Here is a 16,740-nt window from a genome sequence, read left to right as displayed (position 1 = left end):
CTTTTATAACAAAAGTGTTGCACAATTTAAGAAAATGGCATCTCATATTGTTTATTATTAAACAAGGTAGCAGTCATTAAAACATTGAACTGAATACCGCATAAATCCTTCAAAAGATAACTGGGGCAACCTGGTTATGAGGGTCTGCAGTAATTATTTGCGGAACAGTCTCTCTCTCTCTCTCTCTCTCTCTCTTTATTATTATTATGCTTTGGAACTCACTTTTAAGGGAGGAGGGAATGTAGAACATAGAAAAAGCAATAGTAAGAATTTAATTAAAGTAAGTGTAGATGACATGATACATGGACTATTTATAATCCTTTTAGTAAATAATGACGAACTAAGTTTCAATACATTTTCATTCATTTAAAAAAAAATAGAATTTCTAATAAAACTGGTCTATACACAAATGAATAACGATAAACTTTGCTACTCTACAAGTTAGGTTTATTATACATGAACATGCTTTATTGGGTTTCTTAGTATTAAATTGCATTTTTTTTTTTTTTTTTTTTTTTTTTTGCCAAGATACTAGAATTATGCTGATGAATTTGACTTTTTCTCACTATCATCTATCCGAGAAGTTAGTCTTTGAAAGAATCGTGTTGATATACTAGGAACATCTCCCCTAGTGGTATGACTAGTAACAAAGACTCGTGGTGGAATACCTCTCGTAATAAAATTTGTACCCACCACACCTAATCCTGTCTCAGATCCAAATCCTCCTCCGAACCCAGTTAAGAAGCTTGCCGGCCTTAAGATTTGAGGAGTAGGTGGTATTGATTTTGCTGTCGATTGTTCTTGGTCTTGTTGCTCTTCATGTGGAGGATGATGATTCAAGATATCCTTTTTCATAACAGTGGATAGAATGGTAGATGAAGTAGTAGTGGATGAGCTTGTACTTGTAGATAAACTAGCAGCTAATCCACCGCTTTCTCTTTCAGATACTAAATATTTTAATCCTTCTTGTGATTTTTTACTCTTTTTATCTGAATCAGCTGTAATAATCCGATGTCGTATTTCATTCCTTAGGTTTAAGTTACGTTCTATCTCTTTTTGCATTTCTTGTCTAAATTCTGCAGAAAACACAGGACCCTATACACATACATATACATATTAGATATAGCATAATGATATGCTTTCTTTTTTTTTTTTTTACTTTTGTAATTTCTGTTTCTCTAAATCCATCTGGAGACGATGCAGAAAAGGAATGAAAGCCGCTATAATTTAGAATGGACAGATCATCGTCATCATTTAATAGTTTTGGCTCACTTAGGCTATGAATGGTATCTTGAGCTTGTTCTAATCGTGTTGCATATTCTTTTGCCTGAATCACCATGGCTGCTAATTTTTCCTCACATTCTGCTTGCTGATTCTCTAATTCGGCAATACGTGCCCTTAGTTGTTCATTCTCTGCAACGACCTATAGATGAGGAGGAGGTGTGAATATATAACTAGACTCTATTCTATGTATATTACACCCTAATCTCACCCTTGATAAATCCATTTGAATGTTTTTTACTAAGTGTGTTGTGTTTGAGCTAGATTGCTTTTGAGAAGTTAATGCTTTGTCAAGTAGGGATTGTAAATTAGCATTCATTTCTCTTGTTGCAGCTAATTTTTGTTCTACTTCAGCTAATCGTTTTGCATAAATACTGACTTTTGAACGAGAATCTATCTAATAAAAATTAAAATAAATAAATAAAGAAGCAACTACATCAAGTAAAGTTGAAAGAGAATTCAAAAGGTGGTGAGATTACCATTTCTGAAGCCATATCGTTTAATTGAGCTGATAGGCCGTCCATTTCTTTCCTAAATTTTGTTAATTCCTTTCTTGCTTGGTCTAATTCTTGAGTAAGATGTATGCATTCGTCTTCGTTTTTATTTATAAATTCTTTATTAAAATTATTTTTTTGATGTTGTAGTTTTATTAATTCTTCTTGATATATTCTATTTTCCCGTTCTAAATGGTCAAGCTTAAAAGATAAATAAATAGTTAGCGATGATATGATAAAAAAAACCACAATGTTTATAATCAAATTGAACCTTTATTTGAATAGCTTCGTTCGTTTCAGAGAAATAACTAAACCAATACGTGCAGCCACCTCGAGATCATTTGCTATACTCTGTCTTTCTCTTTCTTTTCGTATAATTATTTGTCGTAATGTTTCAATGTCATTGACTGCATAGACTTCTTTTATAAAAGAAGGCTTATCTAGTCTTTAAAGTTCAGTATAAACAAATCAAGCTATATCTTAAATAGAATACCTTCTGGCGTTGTTCCAAGTCGAGCCAAGTAAGGTTCTAATTCTTGTGAAAATGATAAAACCATGTAATATATAAATGTGTATATGAATATTTTATTTATTTATTTTTTTTTGAAATAAAATAATGAAATAAAATAATAATAATAAAAAATAATAATAATAATAATAAAAAAAAAAAAAAAAAAAAAAGAAAAAAAAAACCTACACTACTATAAAGGCGGGGGGAATTGATGATCATATACCTTATTATATCGGAATTTACCTCCGTTTTCTTTTTTCTATTCTTTTCTTTTCTTTTTCTTTTTTTTTTAAAAATTGACAAAAAGGAATACGTGAAGGATCATTATAATGAAATGGCGAGTTTTGGTTTTGTTAATAACCGGCATAGCCATGATTTATTTAGTGAGTTTATTACAAGATTCACATTATTCACAGCCTATCAATATTCAGGTGTTTCAACCTAAACGATCAAGACTAAATGAACCGAGCCAAGTTATCCTTTCAACACACGGGGACTATATTTATCGAACTCATATTCATTATGAAACAGTTATAGATGAAGCTAGGGGATACATTCACGGTAATGAATATATAAAATTAAACGTAAATGGTAAATCGACCCGTGGAATTTGTGTATAAATATTAATAGTGACTCGAAGATAACGATTATTATTTTATGTTAGGTCTTATTATTCAAGCTAGAAGAAAGAAAGATGATTTTTTAAAAGGAATACCAGAAGAAGGTAAATAAGAACATGAAATAGTATGTATATGAATAAATATCTATATATAAAGGTTATTTATATACTCTATGTTAGATTGGGAAATATGCTTTAAACATGTATTAGATGGACCCATAACCAAGTTCTCAAAGAGCGCAGAAGATGATGGACCGGTTCAATTTGGTGTACTTTATCATAAACTTGAAGAAGATCATATTCGACATTATGTCCGCGTTTATTATATATCAAATATGAAATATGAATATAAAAATGCTATATTACCCGGTACAACAAAGATCAATGCAATTTCTATTGAGCAAGACTCTATATTATATTCTCGGTAATTGACATATATTAAAGCTGAATAATATATATATATATATATCTATTTATAGGAATGAATCTATATTTATGTATCTATACTACTCTTCTTTTTCTTTTCTTTTTTAGTGATCCTGATTCATATAGATTTCGAGTAGCTATTTTCCCTTCTAACTTACTTTTACCACCTCACTCTGAAAATTCGAACATGATTTCATTAATAGAATCAAGTCAAACAGGTGATCCAGTACAAGGTAAGTTGTGTATTTATTCAAACAATACAAGTATATACATCATTATAACTATTGTATAAAACGAAAAAAAAAAGTCTTTCATCAGCCTAGTCAAACTGAGTCACATGCAAATTTAGTATGCAAACTATATTCTCCAAAGTGAGTATAGACACCAATAATGTACTAAAATATATATATATATATATATATATATACATATACATATATATACATACATATATAAAAATGACTTTATTAGTATCAACACATATCGTGTATTCACATTAGATATACACAAAACTAAACATTTATTCCATACAAATGTTTCTATTGTCGATGGTCGAATTTCACAAAAAGAGAAGAATCAAATAAAGAGTATAGAAAAGTGGATTCCAAGAGATCATTTAAATTCAGATGTAAAAAGTCATATAAACTACTTGTATATATATATAAAAAAAAAGACTGACATAATTATATATAGGATAGTACAATGATGGATGAAAACTTAGAATATATGGCCTTTGTAGATGGAGCTCATTTCCATCAGGAACGTATTACTATTCATATGCCAACACCTGCTATTTCTCGGTCAAGAGAATCAAAAACGATTGTTGTATCACTCTTAAGAAATGATTTTCAAACATTAGATTATACGGACAAATTAAATGCTTTATTAAAGGATCCTTATGAAAGACGTTATTTATATAGAAATGAAGACAAGAGTCTATTAAATGAATTTTATCATACTATGCAAGTACCTGATTCAGTGGTAGGATATAGTAACGACTATGATACCACAATGAGTGATATTCGAGGTGTCCAACTGAATAATGAAGGAACATTATTAGCTATTTGGACAGATTCAAATTCAATATATATCTATAAGCGTGGATTGAGTGATAGAGCAAAGATAGCAAGTCCACATTACTTGGAGAGACCATTAAGATGGAATTTAAGGATGATGATGATGCCTAAAGAAAGTTATATAGGGTCAATTACAGTAAGTAGTGTATATAAATAATACTGCATTAACTAATGATAACCAAAAAAAAAAAAAAAAAAAAAAAAAAAAAAAAAAAAAAGCCTATAGGTGCTGTTTTATTTTGGAATAAAAATGGATCAAATTATATATGTAAGTACTTGATTTTATATATATCTATGAGTGTGTGTATATATGCATGTGTGTGTGTGTGTGTATGTATGCGTGCGCGTATGTATGCGTGCGTGTGTGAATCAATAGTAATAGATTGATTTAATAATTACACTTACAATAGCTGTAGGCATGAAGAATCAAATTGTGAATACATATCTAATTGATGAAATAAAGGATCAACACTATTCTTCAACTAATTTTAAAGCCTTTTTAAAAGAGAAATGGGATTTATGGATAAGTAAGTAAACCTCATCCATCACACACATACGCGCATATATTATTTATGATTAATCCATTATTTGTGCATAGTCATGTCTATGATTGTCATGATTTTTGTTCTAAATGAATACAAGACATACCCTGCTGTTTAAATCTATATTTGCTATACAAACACAATAGTGACGATATATTTTATAATTTTAGCCAAGAAGATATTTCGGTAAAATCAAATCATATTTTTAGTATACTTCATTCTCTCAACTATAATAAATCAAAGTTAGTAAATCTTATTTTAATTACTAAAACCTGTAATAAAGAACTTGGTCTACACATAATAAACAAAGTTATTACTTGTAGAGATATAATGTATAGAAAGTATCAATAAGTTACGTGTATTAAAGCTGACCAATGCATATTTTGGCTATTTATATCTATTTATTTTATATAAATATACCTATTAAAAATTTTACATTTCAAAAAAAGAAAAGAAAAGAAAAAAAGAAAAAAATAAAAGGAGAGCTGTATTATGTACTATTAGTTTATATATACAAGACATAGAATAGATAAATGAATTGATTAATAATATGTATGATAATAATAATATTAAAGTGAATTAACAAAACAAAAAAGGAATTATATGTATTATATAAAATAGACTGAATTTTTTTTTCTTTTTTGTTGGGGGAAGAGAGAGAGGGGGGGGAAATCAAGATAAGCCAAGACTGAGGGTATTCATGTCTTCATATTTTAAAGTGTGGAATTGGACATCATGAGGGTGTTCGGATAGTACTGGAGAATTTAAGATAACAGAAGGAACTGGACTTGGGGGAAGAGGAGTATTTACAGCGGTATCAAATAAGTTAGGTGAAACAGGTACTGAAGAAGGACTATTAGAGGTGTCATAGATAGACATAGTCACATCAGGAGGTGTAGGTTGTAAAGGATGCTGAAAGGTAGTTTGATTGTTATCATGAATGAATTGCATAGAATTGTATCCATCTTGTTGGTCATGAGATGTTACAAAGACAGTTAAAGGACTCGCTGTATTAGAAGATTGACTTTCAGTATGATTTAAGGGACCTAAGAAAATAGATTTGATTTATAAGGATTATATATAATATTAGATTCTATCTTTTTTTTTTTTTTTTTTTTTTTTTTTTTTTTTTTTTTTTTTTTTACCTTGTAATTGTATTAAATCGGATTGACTTAGACCTTGTCTTTGAGCAAGTTGTTGAATCAATTTTTGTTGTTGAAGTTGCACGTTTTTTGTTTCTTCAAAATTTTGTAATAAACTTGAAAAATTATCTTGAAGAATATAAAATTGTTGAAGTAAATCTGCTTGAGACATTTGAAGCATAGCAAATGAAGCATAAATATCTCCTGTTTCACGTCTTAGAAGCTCAGAATCCATTGCTTTACGTTTAATATCTTTCAACATATCTGAACGTCCATGTTGAAACTTTGGATGAGAAAATTCCCAAATTTCATTTTCATTATTTCCTCTTTGACCTCTCGGTGATTTATTAATCTTGTGAAATCCATACCTAATAAGAAGAAATGAGTATATCAATTCATGCATAGCTTCAAGTGTAACTTTACATGTTTAAAAGTCGAACAAAACTTGAAAAGTTACTATGTTTAAAATATTCTGGAAGCACTTCTTGAGCGAACTGAGTAGCGTTACAAACAAAGAAAGAGGTACCATTAGGATTCCATGATATAAGATTTTGATGGCGACCATCTTCTACCATACTAATAAAGTGTTACACACATCAAGTATTTCTTCTCTTTTATTATTTAAACTTACGTATATAGTTTACTAATAAATGTGCTTACACCCTTTTTAGACGGTCGACGTTGAGGTGATGAATCTTCACTAAAAGACAAAAAGTCCGAAGATGGCTCGTAAAGTGAGGCACTAGAAGCACCTGAACGAATAGAGGACATACTTGCACGTTTATTACGATTAAAATTATTCAAAGGATCATTCATATCCATGTCAGGAATACTAATTTTCAATGAATCCATTTTATGAATTTCTATATTTTTTTTTTTTTATTTTTACTTTTATTTTTTTTATTTATTTATTATTCCAACGTAGTAATATTTATATATAAAAGTGAGTGCCTTTTTTTTTTTTTTTTTTTAAAATTCCACTTAATTTTGAAACATTTATTTTTATTTTTATGTAATTTGAATTCAATTCTGGTTAAATGCTAAACTTCAACCATATTAGCATTTTTTAATAATAGAGCAAAAAAAAAAAAAATTATTTCCCCTCTCTCTCTCTCTCCCCCTGTCTCTTTCTTATCTTCTCCCCTTCCAGAATAAGAATATGTATATATAAAGATATTTATATTTATATAAAATAATGATTTACTTTTTATGATACTATAAAGTGTCGAGATATCCTTTACGCATAAACTATGTATATTTTTATATTTTATATGATTTGTGATTATGCAATTTTAGCTTATAAATCATAAAATACTTGATAATGACGGCGGCTTTAAAAGTATTAATCCTTTTTTTATCACCACGAATGATAGCTTTAATTTTACAAATTATTTTAGCCAGCTTCTCGATATGAAACGAATCTCCGCACAATGAAACACTGGGCATTAAACTAGGTTCAACCTTTATTAAGAACTCTTAATCGCTTGCTCCCTGTCTCTTTATGTATAAGAGGGTCACAGATTATTGATGTTTTCTAGATAACCGGAAACTAATTTTATAGGCACAATAACTTTAAAATTAAATCAAGATAACTGACATTTCTTTTTTATGATGAATTGAACATGTTATACTTGCATTGATATATAAATAAGAAAAAAAAAAGAGTAGATATTACTTTATAAGAATATACACAAATGAATAAAGTACTTTACTAGACATGAGATCAAACATAAGTAGTAGATAGTTTAATAAATAATAGATAAAAATGACTCGAGTCCTTTTTTTTTCTATTTTCTGTAACATTTTCTTGTTTTTCTAATCCTCAAAAGGAATTATGCAAAAAAAAAAAAAGACTCTATTGTTTAATTAAGAACTTTCTATTGGAGAAATAGAAGCTTTTTATTGGTTGATTTAGAAAAATGAAGTTTATTTGTATTCTCCTAATAAGGATCTCTGTCATGATCTGATTTTATTTATTTATTTTTAAAAACAAAAAAAATAAAATAAACACAATCCATATCTTCTTTCTAGAATAATAGAGAGTAGTGACGCATGAATGAGTCGAAAGAATAAATAAATAAAGTACTACTACTACTACTACTACTACTACTATTATTGTATGAGAACTAGCACAAGTTAATCTAGTCTATGCATGTGTATTTTAAATAAATAAAATAAATTCTTAGATCATTGATTTTTATTTTTAAGAAAAAAAAAAGAACAAAATGGTAGATTATACCTGGAATAAGATACAACAAAGGAGTGTCTGTTTACTACATGAACCCCATACATACTTTACAGAAAATATATACATCAAAGCACATAATTAGCTCACTTGAATATATAAGGAGTGAGAGAAAACTAAAGCAGTTGGTATATTTATACTTTTGATAAATGGTCTTCATCACCTTTGTTGTATATCAACTCTCTTCAAACATAGAAAGCAGATAGAGTAGTTTCATTTTTACTATTAAAACAAACAATCTCTTCTTTTAATAATTGGAATGGGCAACTAGTAGTAGTAATAGAGCGGATCCTATATAATAGACTGAAACAGCAAACAATGACAGTAGCAGTCTTTTCTAGCTAAAAATGGGAAATCATCCTGTATGATAAATTGAGTGGGTTTGCTTTAGTAAAGATATAATCTATTCTTTATTTTATCTAAATTCATATCTAGACAATTACAAGGTGTATTGGGAAGAAGGACCTAGAAAGCATCTATTTTATTATTTGTACAAAAGTTGCATTATTTAACTAATAGCATATAAACACTCCTCTACTCCTTATTTTTTTTTTTATTTAAACTCTCTCTTTCTTTTTCTCTTCCTTTCTTTCTTATTATATCGACACTATGAACTTATTACTTTGTCCCTTGTTTTTATTGATATTCACTTTTACTACTATCTCCTTTTGGACAAAACATAACAGTCACGCAAGTCTTTTTTTTTTATCATTTTGTAGTGAAGTTCTGATTTTTTTTTTTATACACATATTTTAGTTGGTTTACAGTCAATTAACCCAAAGAAATAACATGAGTTGTCATCATCTTGATGAATTCCTGCAGTCTACAAGACAACAACTTGGTACAACAAAGAAAAAAGTGATTATTACAGGCAATGATTCTGCAGGTAAACCAAGACAGGCTGTTGTATACTTTCTTTTTTTTTGTAGTAGTAGTAGTAGTCTGTCATCTAAATTTGACTATTAGATCTCGATTCTATTATTTCCTCACTTCTTTTTGCTTATCTAAGCACAATCCTATCCAACTCAACCAAAACAACAGTCTATATTCCTATAGTCAAAGTCCCAAAGGCAGATCTAGAGCTTCGTCCTGAATTAAAATTCGTCTTGGATCAAGCTCATGTCGACTATACAAAACTCATTTGTCTTGATGAACTTCATCGGATAGACCCTAAAGATACGCAAATTATCTTGGTCGATCATAACCATTTAACAGCTCCATTCGATCAACCTCCCTGGAATGCATGTCAAGTGATGGGCGTACTAGATCATCATGTTGATGAAAAGTATTATCTTGATGCTCCATTGCGCAATATTCAAATGGTAGGTTCTTGCGTGACGTTAGTACTTGAGCACTTTATAAAGCAACGGATAGATGATGATAATACATGGTTAAATGAACACATGGCTCGCTTAGCTTTAGCTCCTCTCTTAGTAGATACGGTTAATTTAAAATGGGAGCTTGGACGAACAACTGAATTGGATCTTTCCATCTTTCATATTCTTCAAAGATATCAACACAAGGAAGAAGGGACAATGACATCAAGTACAGATGACTATTTCAAGGCCATTGAAAAAGTAAAATCTCAAGTCGATAGCATGTCTAATCCTGATATCTTACGTCGTGACTATAAAGAGTTTAAAGTAGGTCCCTATCGCATCGGTACAAGTGCTGTTACTTGGCATTTTCGTGCTTGGGCTGAAAGAGAAACATCTGGATATCAAACCATCTCAGAAGCTGCTTGGGAATTCGCTCTTCAACGTCAACTAGACATGGAAGTCATCTTTACTGCATTTGATCATGATAGAGATCACATTAAAACAATGAAGGGTGATTATCGACGTGAATTAGCTATCTTTGTAAGGACACCTGCTTTAATGGCTGTAAAACGAGAATTAGAAAACAATACTGATATTCAACTTGTAAAGAATGGTGAATTCAAAGAAAATGATAACATGAAGGCTTCATTTTATGATCAAGGCAATGTGAAAATGTCAAGGAAACAAGTTTGGCCTCTTTTGAAACAATTCATAGAAAAATCCTTAAATTGCATAAAAGAATAAAACATGATTTATGGATTGTGTAAAATAGAAACGTAGAATAACGTGAATGTCTAAACTCAGCCAATCAGATATTACCCTTTTGTAAACGTGATTTAAGGAGAGGCTTAATTTTACATATCACTTTGTCAAAAAAAAAAAAAAAAAAAAAAAAAGAAATAAGGTGAGTGTAAGTGTGGGCGTGAGTGTGAAGATAGGGAAATCACATAGTAAAAGTGAATAAAATCTTAATTTTCTGTTCTTTTTTTTTTTATTAATTTATTTCATTTTTTTTTCTTTCTTTTCACATATTTGTATGTATAATGATAAAGACTTTAAAGTTTTTACCTTCTCTCATATCAACTAAAAAGCCATCCAACAATGGGAAAAAGAAGTTAAAGTCATCTTTAAATGAATACAAAGAAGATAAAATAACTAAATTACCCAGGGAGCTTTTAGTTTGTATCTACCAACAATTAAGAACACAAGAGTGTATAAAGCAGTTCTCTTTGACTTGTCGTACCTTTTATCATATAGCGGTTCATCCTAGATCAAAGGCAGCATGGATTATCACCCATTTTGGACCTCGATTCGCTCTCTATTATGCCCTCTTAACTGTACCAAAACTATGTTATTCTCAATGGGTAAACATACTATTCCACATGGGGGCAATCGTGCCTCGTCATGTTTTACAAGCGCTTGTTCAAGTGTATGGTAAGGGCCATACTTCCCTTCATAAGAATCCATATACTACAGATAAATCCTCTCTATCACCCTTAAATTGTGATGATGAAATCATGAATTGTATATTTGAAGGTAAATTCTTTTCCAATCAAATACAGCATATACCCTTCGACGGCTATGTCACTATACTCCAGAAAGGGTATCAAGATTCCCCTGAACTCGATTTGCAAACAAATGACGTAGCGATCTTCATGTCCTCTATCTCGTCCACATGTAGTAGTAGTAATAGTATGAATAACCGACATGACTTCTTTCCTGCTCCTTTAATAGAGAAAACAATGCAACATGGTGCCTCTATGATGACCTTAAAGCTCTTATCCCTAAATAATACTATACAGCCGTTTGAGACAGTGATAGGTCTCTTTGAATTTGATCCTGTAGCTCGTGCCAGTCTCTGGGAGGCTATTGTATTGATTTTGTTTAATGAGGCGTTTAAATCGAATTCATCAATAGAACTTTCAAGGGATCGACAGTATCAATTAAAGATGGCACTCCAATGTTTGAATCTACCTTATGAATCTGATATTAAAGAAGAGACTCTCTTTTGCCATGTCCTCTCCCACTTCTTTATAAAGTATCCTGTTGGTTATTGTCATCAGGGTGTTATGAATAAATTACTAGGTATGTTGAAGTTTTATTTGAGAAATCTATTTGATCTGGATACTGCTTTAAGATGGATTGTGAATCAACGTTTAGGAAGATCAGATATAATTGAATCCATTGATCATTTCCTAAAGCATGAACCATACATACACACACACACACACTTCCTCCTTTAAAAGCTATTGTACATTGACATAAACATTTCCTTTTATTATCCCATCATTCTTCTACCTCTCCATAATGAATGATATATATATATATATGTATGAATCCAAAATACCCTTTTTTTTTATCTACTACCCCCCCTCCCCCTTTTATTTATTTTTAATAAATTATGTAATTTAATGAACTTGTCTATGCAATTTAAATACTCATTCTTTCTCCCTCACTCTTGCAAGAGTAATGAGTTATAATAACTCTATGTAATTACTGAGTGTCTGATTATTAATCAAACTGTATAAAAGTCGGTAAAATAAAATAAATAAAAAGAGAGAAAAAGCATATTAGAGTAAATCTATTTATAGTAATGTGATATTCTAGAGATATAATCTTGAGGTTGTTGAATCCATCCCCTTCTTTTTTTTTTCTTTTTTTGGGACTGGGTATCCTTTGAAATGACAATATAAAACAGAGTTGTATTATCTCTCCTATAAATGACAAGTTTTTCTTTTTTTTTTTTTTCATCCTATATTATTTTCAATGGCCCTCTCTTTCAAGGTAAAGAAAGAAGAAAGTAGGTTCTTTTGTCTATCATTACGAAATATTATTAAAGAGGAAGGAAGAAAAAAAAATCCCTTTGTTTGTGTATCTACCAACCATACTGCTTAATTTCATTTCCCCTCAAGAATATATCCCGTAACAAAAATTGAATATCATAGTTTATATTGCCCAAATTTAATACATGTTATTCAGAGTATAATAAATAGTCTCTTTATTTTAATTTTCTTCTTCTTCATCATCATCAACAGCATCAACTACTAAAGTAGCGCTTGGCCATAAGTTTTTAATTTCAAACAAAGTTTTTGTATCATCGGGTAAATATTCCATTCGAGGATAAGGACTATGAATTGTAAACTTGTATTCATGTGTATAATCTGAAGGTGGCTCTTTTATATCCTGTTTTTCTATTCCTTCTTTCATTAAAGGATAAACTTCAACAAAGCGATATAATGTCTAACACATTGTTCAAGTCAAAAAAAGGAAAATTAAACTAAATCATTTTTTTTGTTTTACCTCTATAGTAGCATCATGAGGGAATTGACGTACAACACGATCTCCATCTGCTAAACGGAAACTTAACTTGGCTACTTTTTCGGTGTTCGAGGGTTCGTCAGGTAATTGTGCATAAAGATAATGAATATAATCGGTTCGCTTTTGTTTTAAAAGAGAAAGACGTTGAGCCTCTAATTCCTTTTCTCTCTTCATACGCTCCTCCATTTCCTTTGCTTCTTGTGCTTTACGCGCTTTTTCTTGATCCATCTTTAAGGATTCACGATAAGCTTTGTCTTGATCCACACGTAATTGACGTTCAAGCTCACGTTGCTCACGTTCATGTTTAAGTCGATTCATAACAGCACCATGACGTTCAATAGCCATCTCAATTTGACTTATTAATTCGTCTACATCTTGATAACCTTCAAGACGTTCGATAACAGACATCTTGGCTGCACTGGACCCAGGAGGAGTCTTTAAGGCAATTAAGGCCATAAAAGGATATGTAGTAGCTTGTAATGTATAACTCACTTTATGTGCTTCTGATTCATGAACATCACCAGCCCAAACTAAGATTTGTTTCTCTTTAATGAATTCGATCAATGTATTTGAAGTCAAGATATTTCTAATAACAAAAAAAAATATTATTTATTTATTTATATAAATATCATGCATAAACACATATATTTATATGTTACCTGCAAAAGTTTTCTGTATCATCATGATCATTACTCTGTAACAAAACTAACATAAATCTTAAATCTTTACGAGCCTTTTCTAATGCTTGAGAATAACCTCCTTTAAAAAAATCAATATGACGTGGTCCATATTTGAATTCAAATAATTCTATAAATTCAGCTGCTAATACACGAGGGTCTCTTTTTCTGTTATTATTATTATTCGATGTAATCGCAGGACGATAAATGAGACGACCTATGACCATTAGATAAGTAAATAGAATCATACTATATAAATATAAACTTTTTTTTTTTTTTTTTTTTTTTTTACTAGCAAATGAAAGTATAGACCAAGTTATATTCCAAGCAATACCAAAAGGCCAAAATAAAATAGACAATAATAAAGAAGGTCGATTCGTCATTGTTCTATTATTCATTCTTGATGACATGTTATTTCTTATGAATGGAGGTGTACTAGGAGGAGTAGCACAGTGACGAGAACTACTAGAAGCTACTTCTTCTTCTAATTGCTCTCTTTTCTCATTTGAATTATTATTTTCATAAATATGTTGAATTGCTCGCTTTTTTTTTTTTTTTAAAAAAAAAAAGAAAGAAAAAAGAAAAATACTGTTAGTTTTCAAATAGTATTTATATCATTTTTTTTTCTAGTTTATACCTCCAAGTTCCATTCATATTCTATTAAATGGCCTAATGCTTCTTCTATATCTTTTATTTCTGTTATAGTCTATATTATGTAAATTAATAACGAGAAAAGTAATAATAATAATGAATAGTAATTTACTTGAAATTGGTTTAATTTATTTTTTTGTTCATCATTTAAGGTATTTAAAGCCATTGTTATATGTATTTATATTTTTAATACAAAAAGAGAAAGAGAAGGAAAAAAAAATGAAAAAGAAAATTATTTTAAGTTTAATTAAATTGTAAAAGTAACCTGTCGCTGACAACTGCTTTACAGTTTTTACAAAACAACTCCTATTTTTTTTTTTGGGGGGGGGGGAAAAGGAAATTATGCTGCTATTTACAAAAAAAAAAAAAAAAAAAAAACGTCACCTCTATCTTTCATTTTTTTTTTCCTCTTTTCTTTTCCTTTTTATTTTTTTTTATTTTTTATATATTCATATTTATAATGGCTGAAGTGAGTACAGCACCTGCTGGCATTGGATCTGTTGAAGAGCCACTCGATCTTGTTCGACTTTCTTTAGATGAACGTATTTATGTTAAATTAAGAGGCGATCGTGAATTACGCGGTAACTTACATGTAATTGTTCATATTGTTGCCAGTTTGTATATACATTTACTTGACTTATATAATAGGCTTATGATGGTCATTTAAATATGGTGTTGGGTGATGTTGAAGAAACAATTACAATTGTTGATGTGAATGAAGATACTTTAGAAGAAGTCATTAGAGTAAATAGAATCTATTTTTTTTTTTTTTTTGATGATTTGTATATAAATATGTATACATGTATATCCTTATACTCCTTTTTTTTTAAGACTGTGAAGAGAAATTTTGAAATGTTATTTGTTAGAGGAGATGGTGTTATCTTGGTAAATATAAATATATATATATATATGCATATGAAGAAGACAAAAGGAAAGAATTTATTTATTTTGTTAATAAATATAGGTTTCACCTCCTTCAAGAGCATAATAGTAAAGTCAATTTTTCAGGAAAAATAAAATAAAATAAAATCTGTAATTATTGTATGCGTACTGATTGTATAGGATAAATGAAGAATTATGTAGGAATACTGAATAGTATATTTTGTACTGTTTAGTACTTGTTTATTAAATTTGTATGTAAATACATGTCGAATATATTTCCAGTATATAATTTGTGCCTTAATAAAATGTTTTTTTTTTCATAGACTTTGTTCTTTTGTCGTAATCTTCCTTGGCCAGCATTATGAGTATTCATGACTAGAATAGATTGACTTTTTTTTTTCTTTTTTCTTTTTTACAGTTATAAATTTCCTTATGCTTATACATTTTCATATTTGAAACTATTATTATTATTATCCTCACTTTTGAGACAAGAGTGGTAATGATGTGTATTCTTCATGCTTTCATCATCATCATCATCCTGATCAGAAAATAAGGATAATAACTCTTCAGTTGATATGCTTTCACTATCAGAAAACAAGGATAATAATTCTTCAGTAGATACACTTTCATTATCAAAAGATACATCATCATTTGATATCTTTTTATCCTTCTTTGATTCATCGTTGCTAAGGAAGTTATATTCATTCAGTAGTGACTTGCTTCTCTTATGTAACAGAGACCCAATAAAAGCCCTTTTTTGGTGTTGGGTGTTTAGAGAATGATCATCCCATGAAGATTCAGGTAAATTCTCGTTTGTAGCATTTATTTCTTTTTTAATATCTGAAGATAACTTTTTTAATTTGTGTGTATATCTTAAATGACGCGTAAAGCTTCCATGATATTCAAATTGAATATCACAAATAGAACAATAAAATTCATTATCTTTCATCATAGGCATTTCTTTGACTAAGGTAAAAAGAAAAATAAATCTTGACAAGTTTTTTTTTCTTTTTATCATATTTTCATATTTACCTTCTTGATCAGTTACTTTGATTTTCTTTATTATATTTTCCGCACTTACATTTGTTTGAAGCCAACGATAATGCTTATTTACCTCCCTCTTCTTCTTCTTCCTTTTATTATCTGAGTTTATAATTAAGCGTCGTCGTCGCTTATTGCGGAGAAGAGGAGTAATAGTAGAAGATGATATATCTTTCATAGAAGACTCCACTTTTGCATAAAAAATTGGAAATGCAAGTGCTAACGATCTTTCTATGCTTTTTATAGGGCTTTTATAAGTCGATGTGTCTACTGCTTTTGAAATGTCTGAATCCATTTTGGTAATGTTAATTAATCAAAAAAAAAAAAAATTAGCAAGTACTGCAATTATTCATTTTTCATTTACTCTCTCCTTCCCCCCCTTAATAGGTTTTTCTATGTCCGATTAGCTTTAATGTTTAATGCAAAAAAAAAAAAAATATGTATTTTTTTTTTACTCATGTTTTTATTTATTTATTTGTGTAAGACATGTACACATGTATATTTTGATGGTGTTAG

General features: G+C 29.6%; 8 protein-coding genes across 8 annotated transcripts; 4 read left to right on the top strand and 4 right to left on the bottom strand.

Annotated features, from left to right (window-relative positions):
• Positions 1-502: 502 nt before the first annotated feature.
• On the bottom strand, positions 503-2,417 carry BX663DRAFT_520237 (uncharacterized protein). Its single transcript, XM_051529091.1, has 6 exons — positions 2,269-2,417; positions 2,085-2,215; positions 1,761-1,976; positions 1,493-1,678; positions 1,160-1,423; positions 503-1,095 (listed from the first exon to the last, which is right to left on the bottom strand). The coding sequence occupies exons 1-6, from the start codon at positions 2,330-2,332 to the stop codon at positions 538-540; spliced, it is 1,419 nt and encodes a 472-aa protein (XP_051379714.1). The 5' UTR covers positions 2,333-2,417; the 3' UTR covers positions 503-537.
• A 439-nt stretch (positions 2,418-2,856) lies between these two features.
• On the top strand, positions 2,857-5,240 carry BX663DRAFT_520223 (uncharacterized protein). The gene is made up of 9 exons (XM_051529090.1): positions 2,857-3,010; positions 3,086-3,329; positions 3,440-3,564; positions 3,639-3,702; positions 3,803-3,959; positions 4,025-4,543; positions 4,627-4,675; positions 4,818-4,934; positions 5,006-5,240. Exons 1-9 carry the CDS (start codon positions 2,944-2,946, stop codon positions 5,065-5,067), a joined length of 1,404 nt encoding a protein of 467 aa, XP_051379713.1. The 5' UTR covers positions 2,857-2,943; the 3' UTR covers positions 5,068-5,240.
• An 80-nt stretch (positions 5,241-5,320) lies between these two features.
• BX663DRAFT_520220 (HSF-type DNA-binding-domain-containing protein) lies at positions 5,321-6,972 on the bottom strand. Its single transcript, XM_051529089.1, has 4 exons — positions 6,723-6,972; positions 6,515-6,667; positions 6,095-6,459; positions 5,321-5,995 (listed from the first exon to the last, which is right to left on the bottom strand). Exons 1-4 carry the CDS (start codon positions 6,941-6,943, stop codon positions 5,622-5,624), a joined length of 1,113 nt encoding a protein of 370 aa, XP_051379712.1. The 5' UTR covers positions 6,944-6,972; the 3' UTR covers positions 5,321-5,621.
• Positions 6,973-8,885: 1,913 nt separating this feature from the next.
• On the top strand, positions 8,886-10,535 carry BX663DRAFT_520219 (uncharacterized protein). Its single transcript, XM_051529088.1, has 2 exons — positions 8,886-9,222; positions 9,303-10,535. Exons 1-2 carry the CDS (start codon positions 9,126-9,128, stop codon positions 10,397-10,399), a joined length of 1,194 nt encoding a protein of 397 aa, XP_051379711.1. The 5' UTR covers positions 8,886-9,125; the 3' UTR covers positions 10,400-10,535.
• A 95-nt stretch (positions 10,536-10,630) lies between these two features.
• Positions 10,631-12,077, top strand: BX663DRAFT_520217 (uncharacterized protein). Its single transcript, XM_051529087.1, has one exon. It carries the CDS (start codon positions 10,699-10,701, stop codon positions 11,896-11,898), a length of 1,200 nt encoding a protein of 399 aa, XP_051379710.1. The 5' UTR covers positions 10,631-10,698; the 3' UTR covers positions 11,899-12,077.
• A 278-nt stretch (positions 12,078-12,355) lies between these two features.
• Positions 12,356-14,529, bottom strand: BX663DRAFT_520214 (uncharacterized protein). The gene is made up of 7 exons (XM_051529086.1): positions 14,414-14,529; positions 14,288-14,356; positions 13,943-14,192; positions 13,633-13,867; positions 12,956-13,559; positions 12,539-12,895; positions 12,356-12,469 (listed from the first exon to the last, which is right to left on the bottom strand). The coding sequence occupies exons 1-6, from the start codon at positions 14,465-14,467 to the stop codon at positions 12,659-12,661; spliced, it is 1,449 nt and encodes a 482-aa protein (XP_051379709.1). The 5' UTR covers positions 14,468-14,529; the 3' UTR covers positions 12,356-12,469; positions 12,539-12,658.
• A 133-nt stretch (positions 14,530-14,662) lies between these two features.
• On the top strand, positions 14,663-15,645 carry BX663DRAFT_520210 (uncharacterized protein). The gene is made up of 5 exons (XM_051529085.1): positions 14,663-14,893; positions 14,950-15,045; positions 15,133-15,186; positions 15,266-15,434; positions 15,507-15,645. The coding sequence occupies exons 1-4, from the start codon at positions 14,762-14,764 to the stop codon at positions 15,287-15,289; spliced, it is 306 nt and encodes a 101-aa protein (XP_051379708.1). The 5' UTR covers positions 14,663-14,761; the 3' UTR covers positions 15,290-15,434; positions 15,507-15,645.
• Positions 15,575-16,626, bottom strand: BX663DRAFT_520205 (uncharacterized protein). Its single transcript, XM_051529084.1, has one exon. The coding sequence runs from the start codon at positions 16,517-16,519 to the stop codon at positions 15,620-15,622; it is 900 nt and encodes a 299-aa protein (XP_051379707.1). The 5' UTR covers positions 16,520-16,626; the 3' UTR covers positions 15,575-15,619.
• Positions 16,627-16,740: the final 114 nt, after the last annotated feature.

The sequence above is a fragment of the Cokeromyces recurvatus genome (genome assembly GCF_025118155.1).
Source record: "Cokeromyces recurvatus strain NRRL 2243 chromosome Unknown BX663scaffold_28, whole genome shotgun sequence".
NCBI lineage: Eukaryota > Fungi > Mucoromycota > Mucoromycetes > Mucorales > Mucoraceae > Cokeromyces > Cokeromyces recurvatus.
The sequence above is the reverse complement of the archived record's forward strand: the minus strand, read 5'-3'. Positions and strand labels throughout refer to the sequence as shown.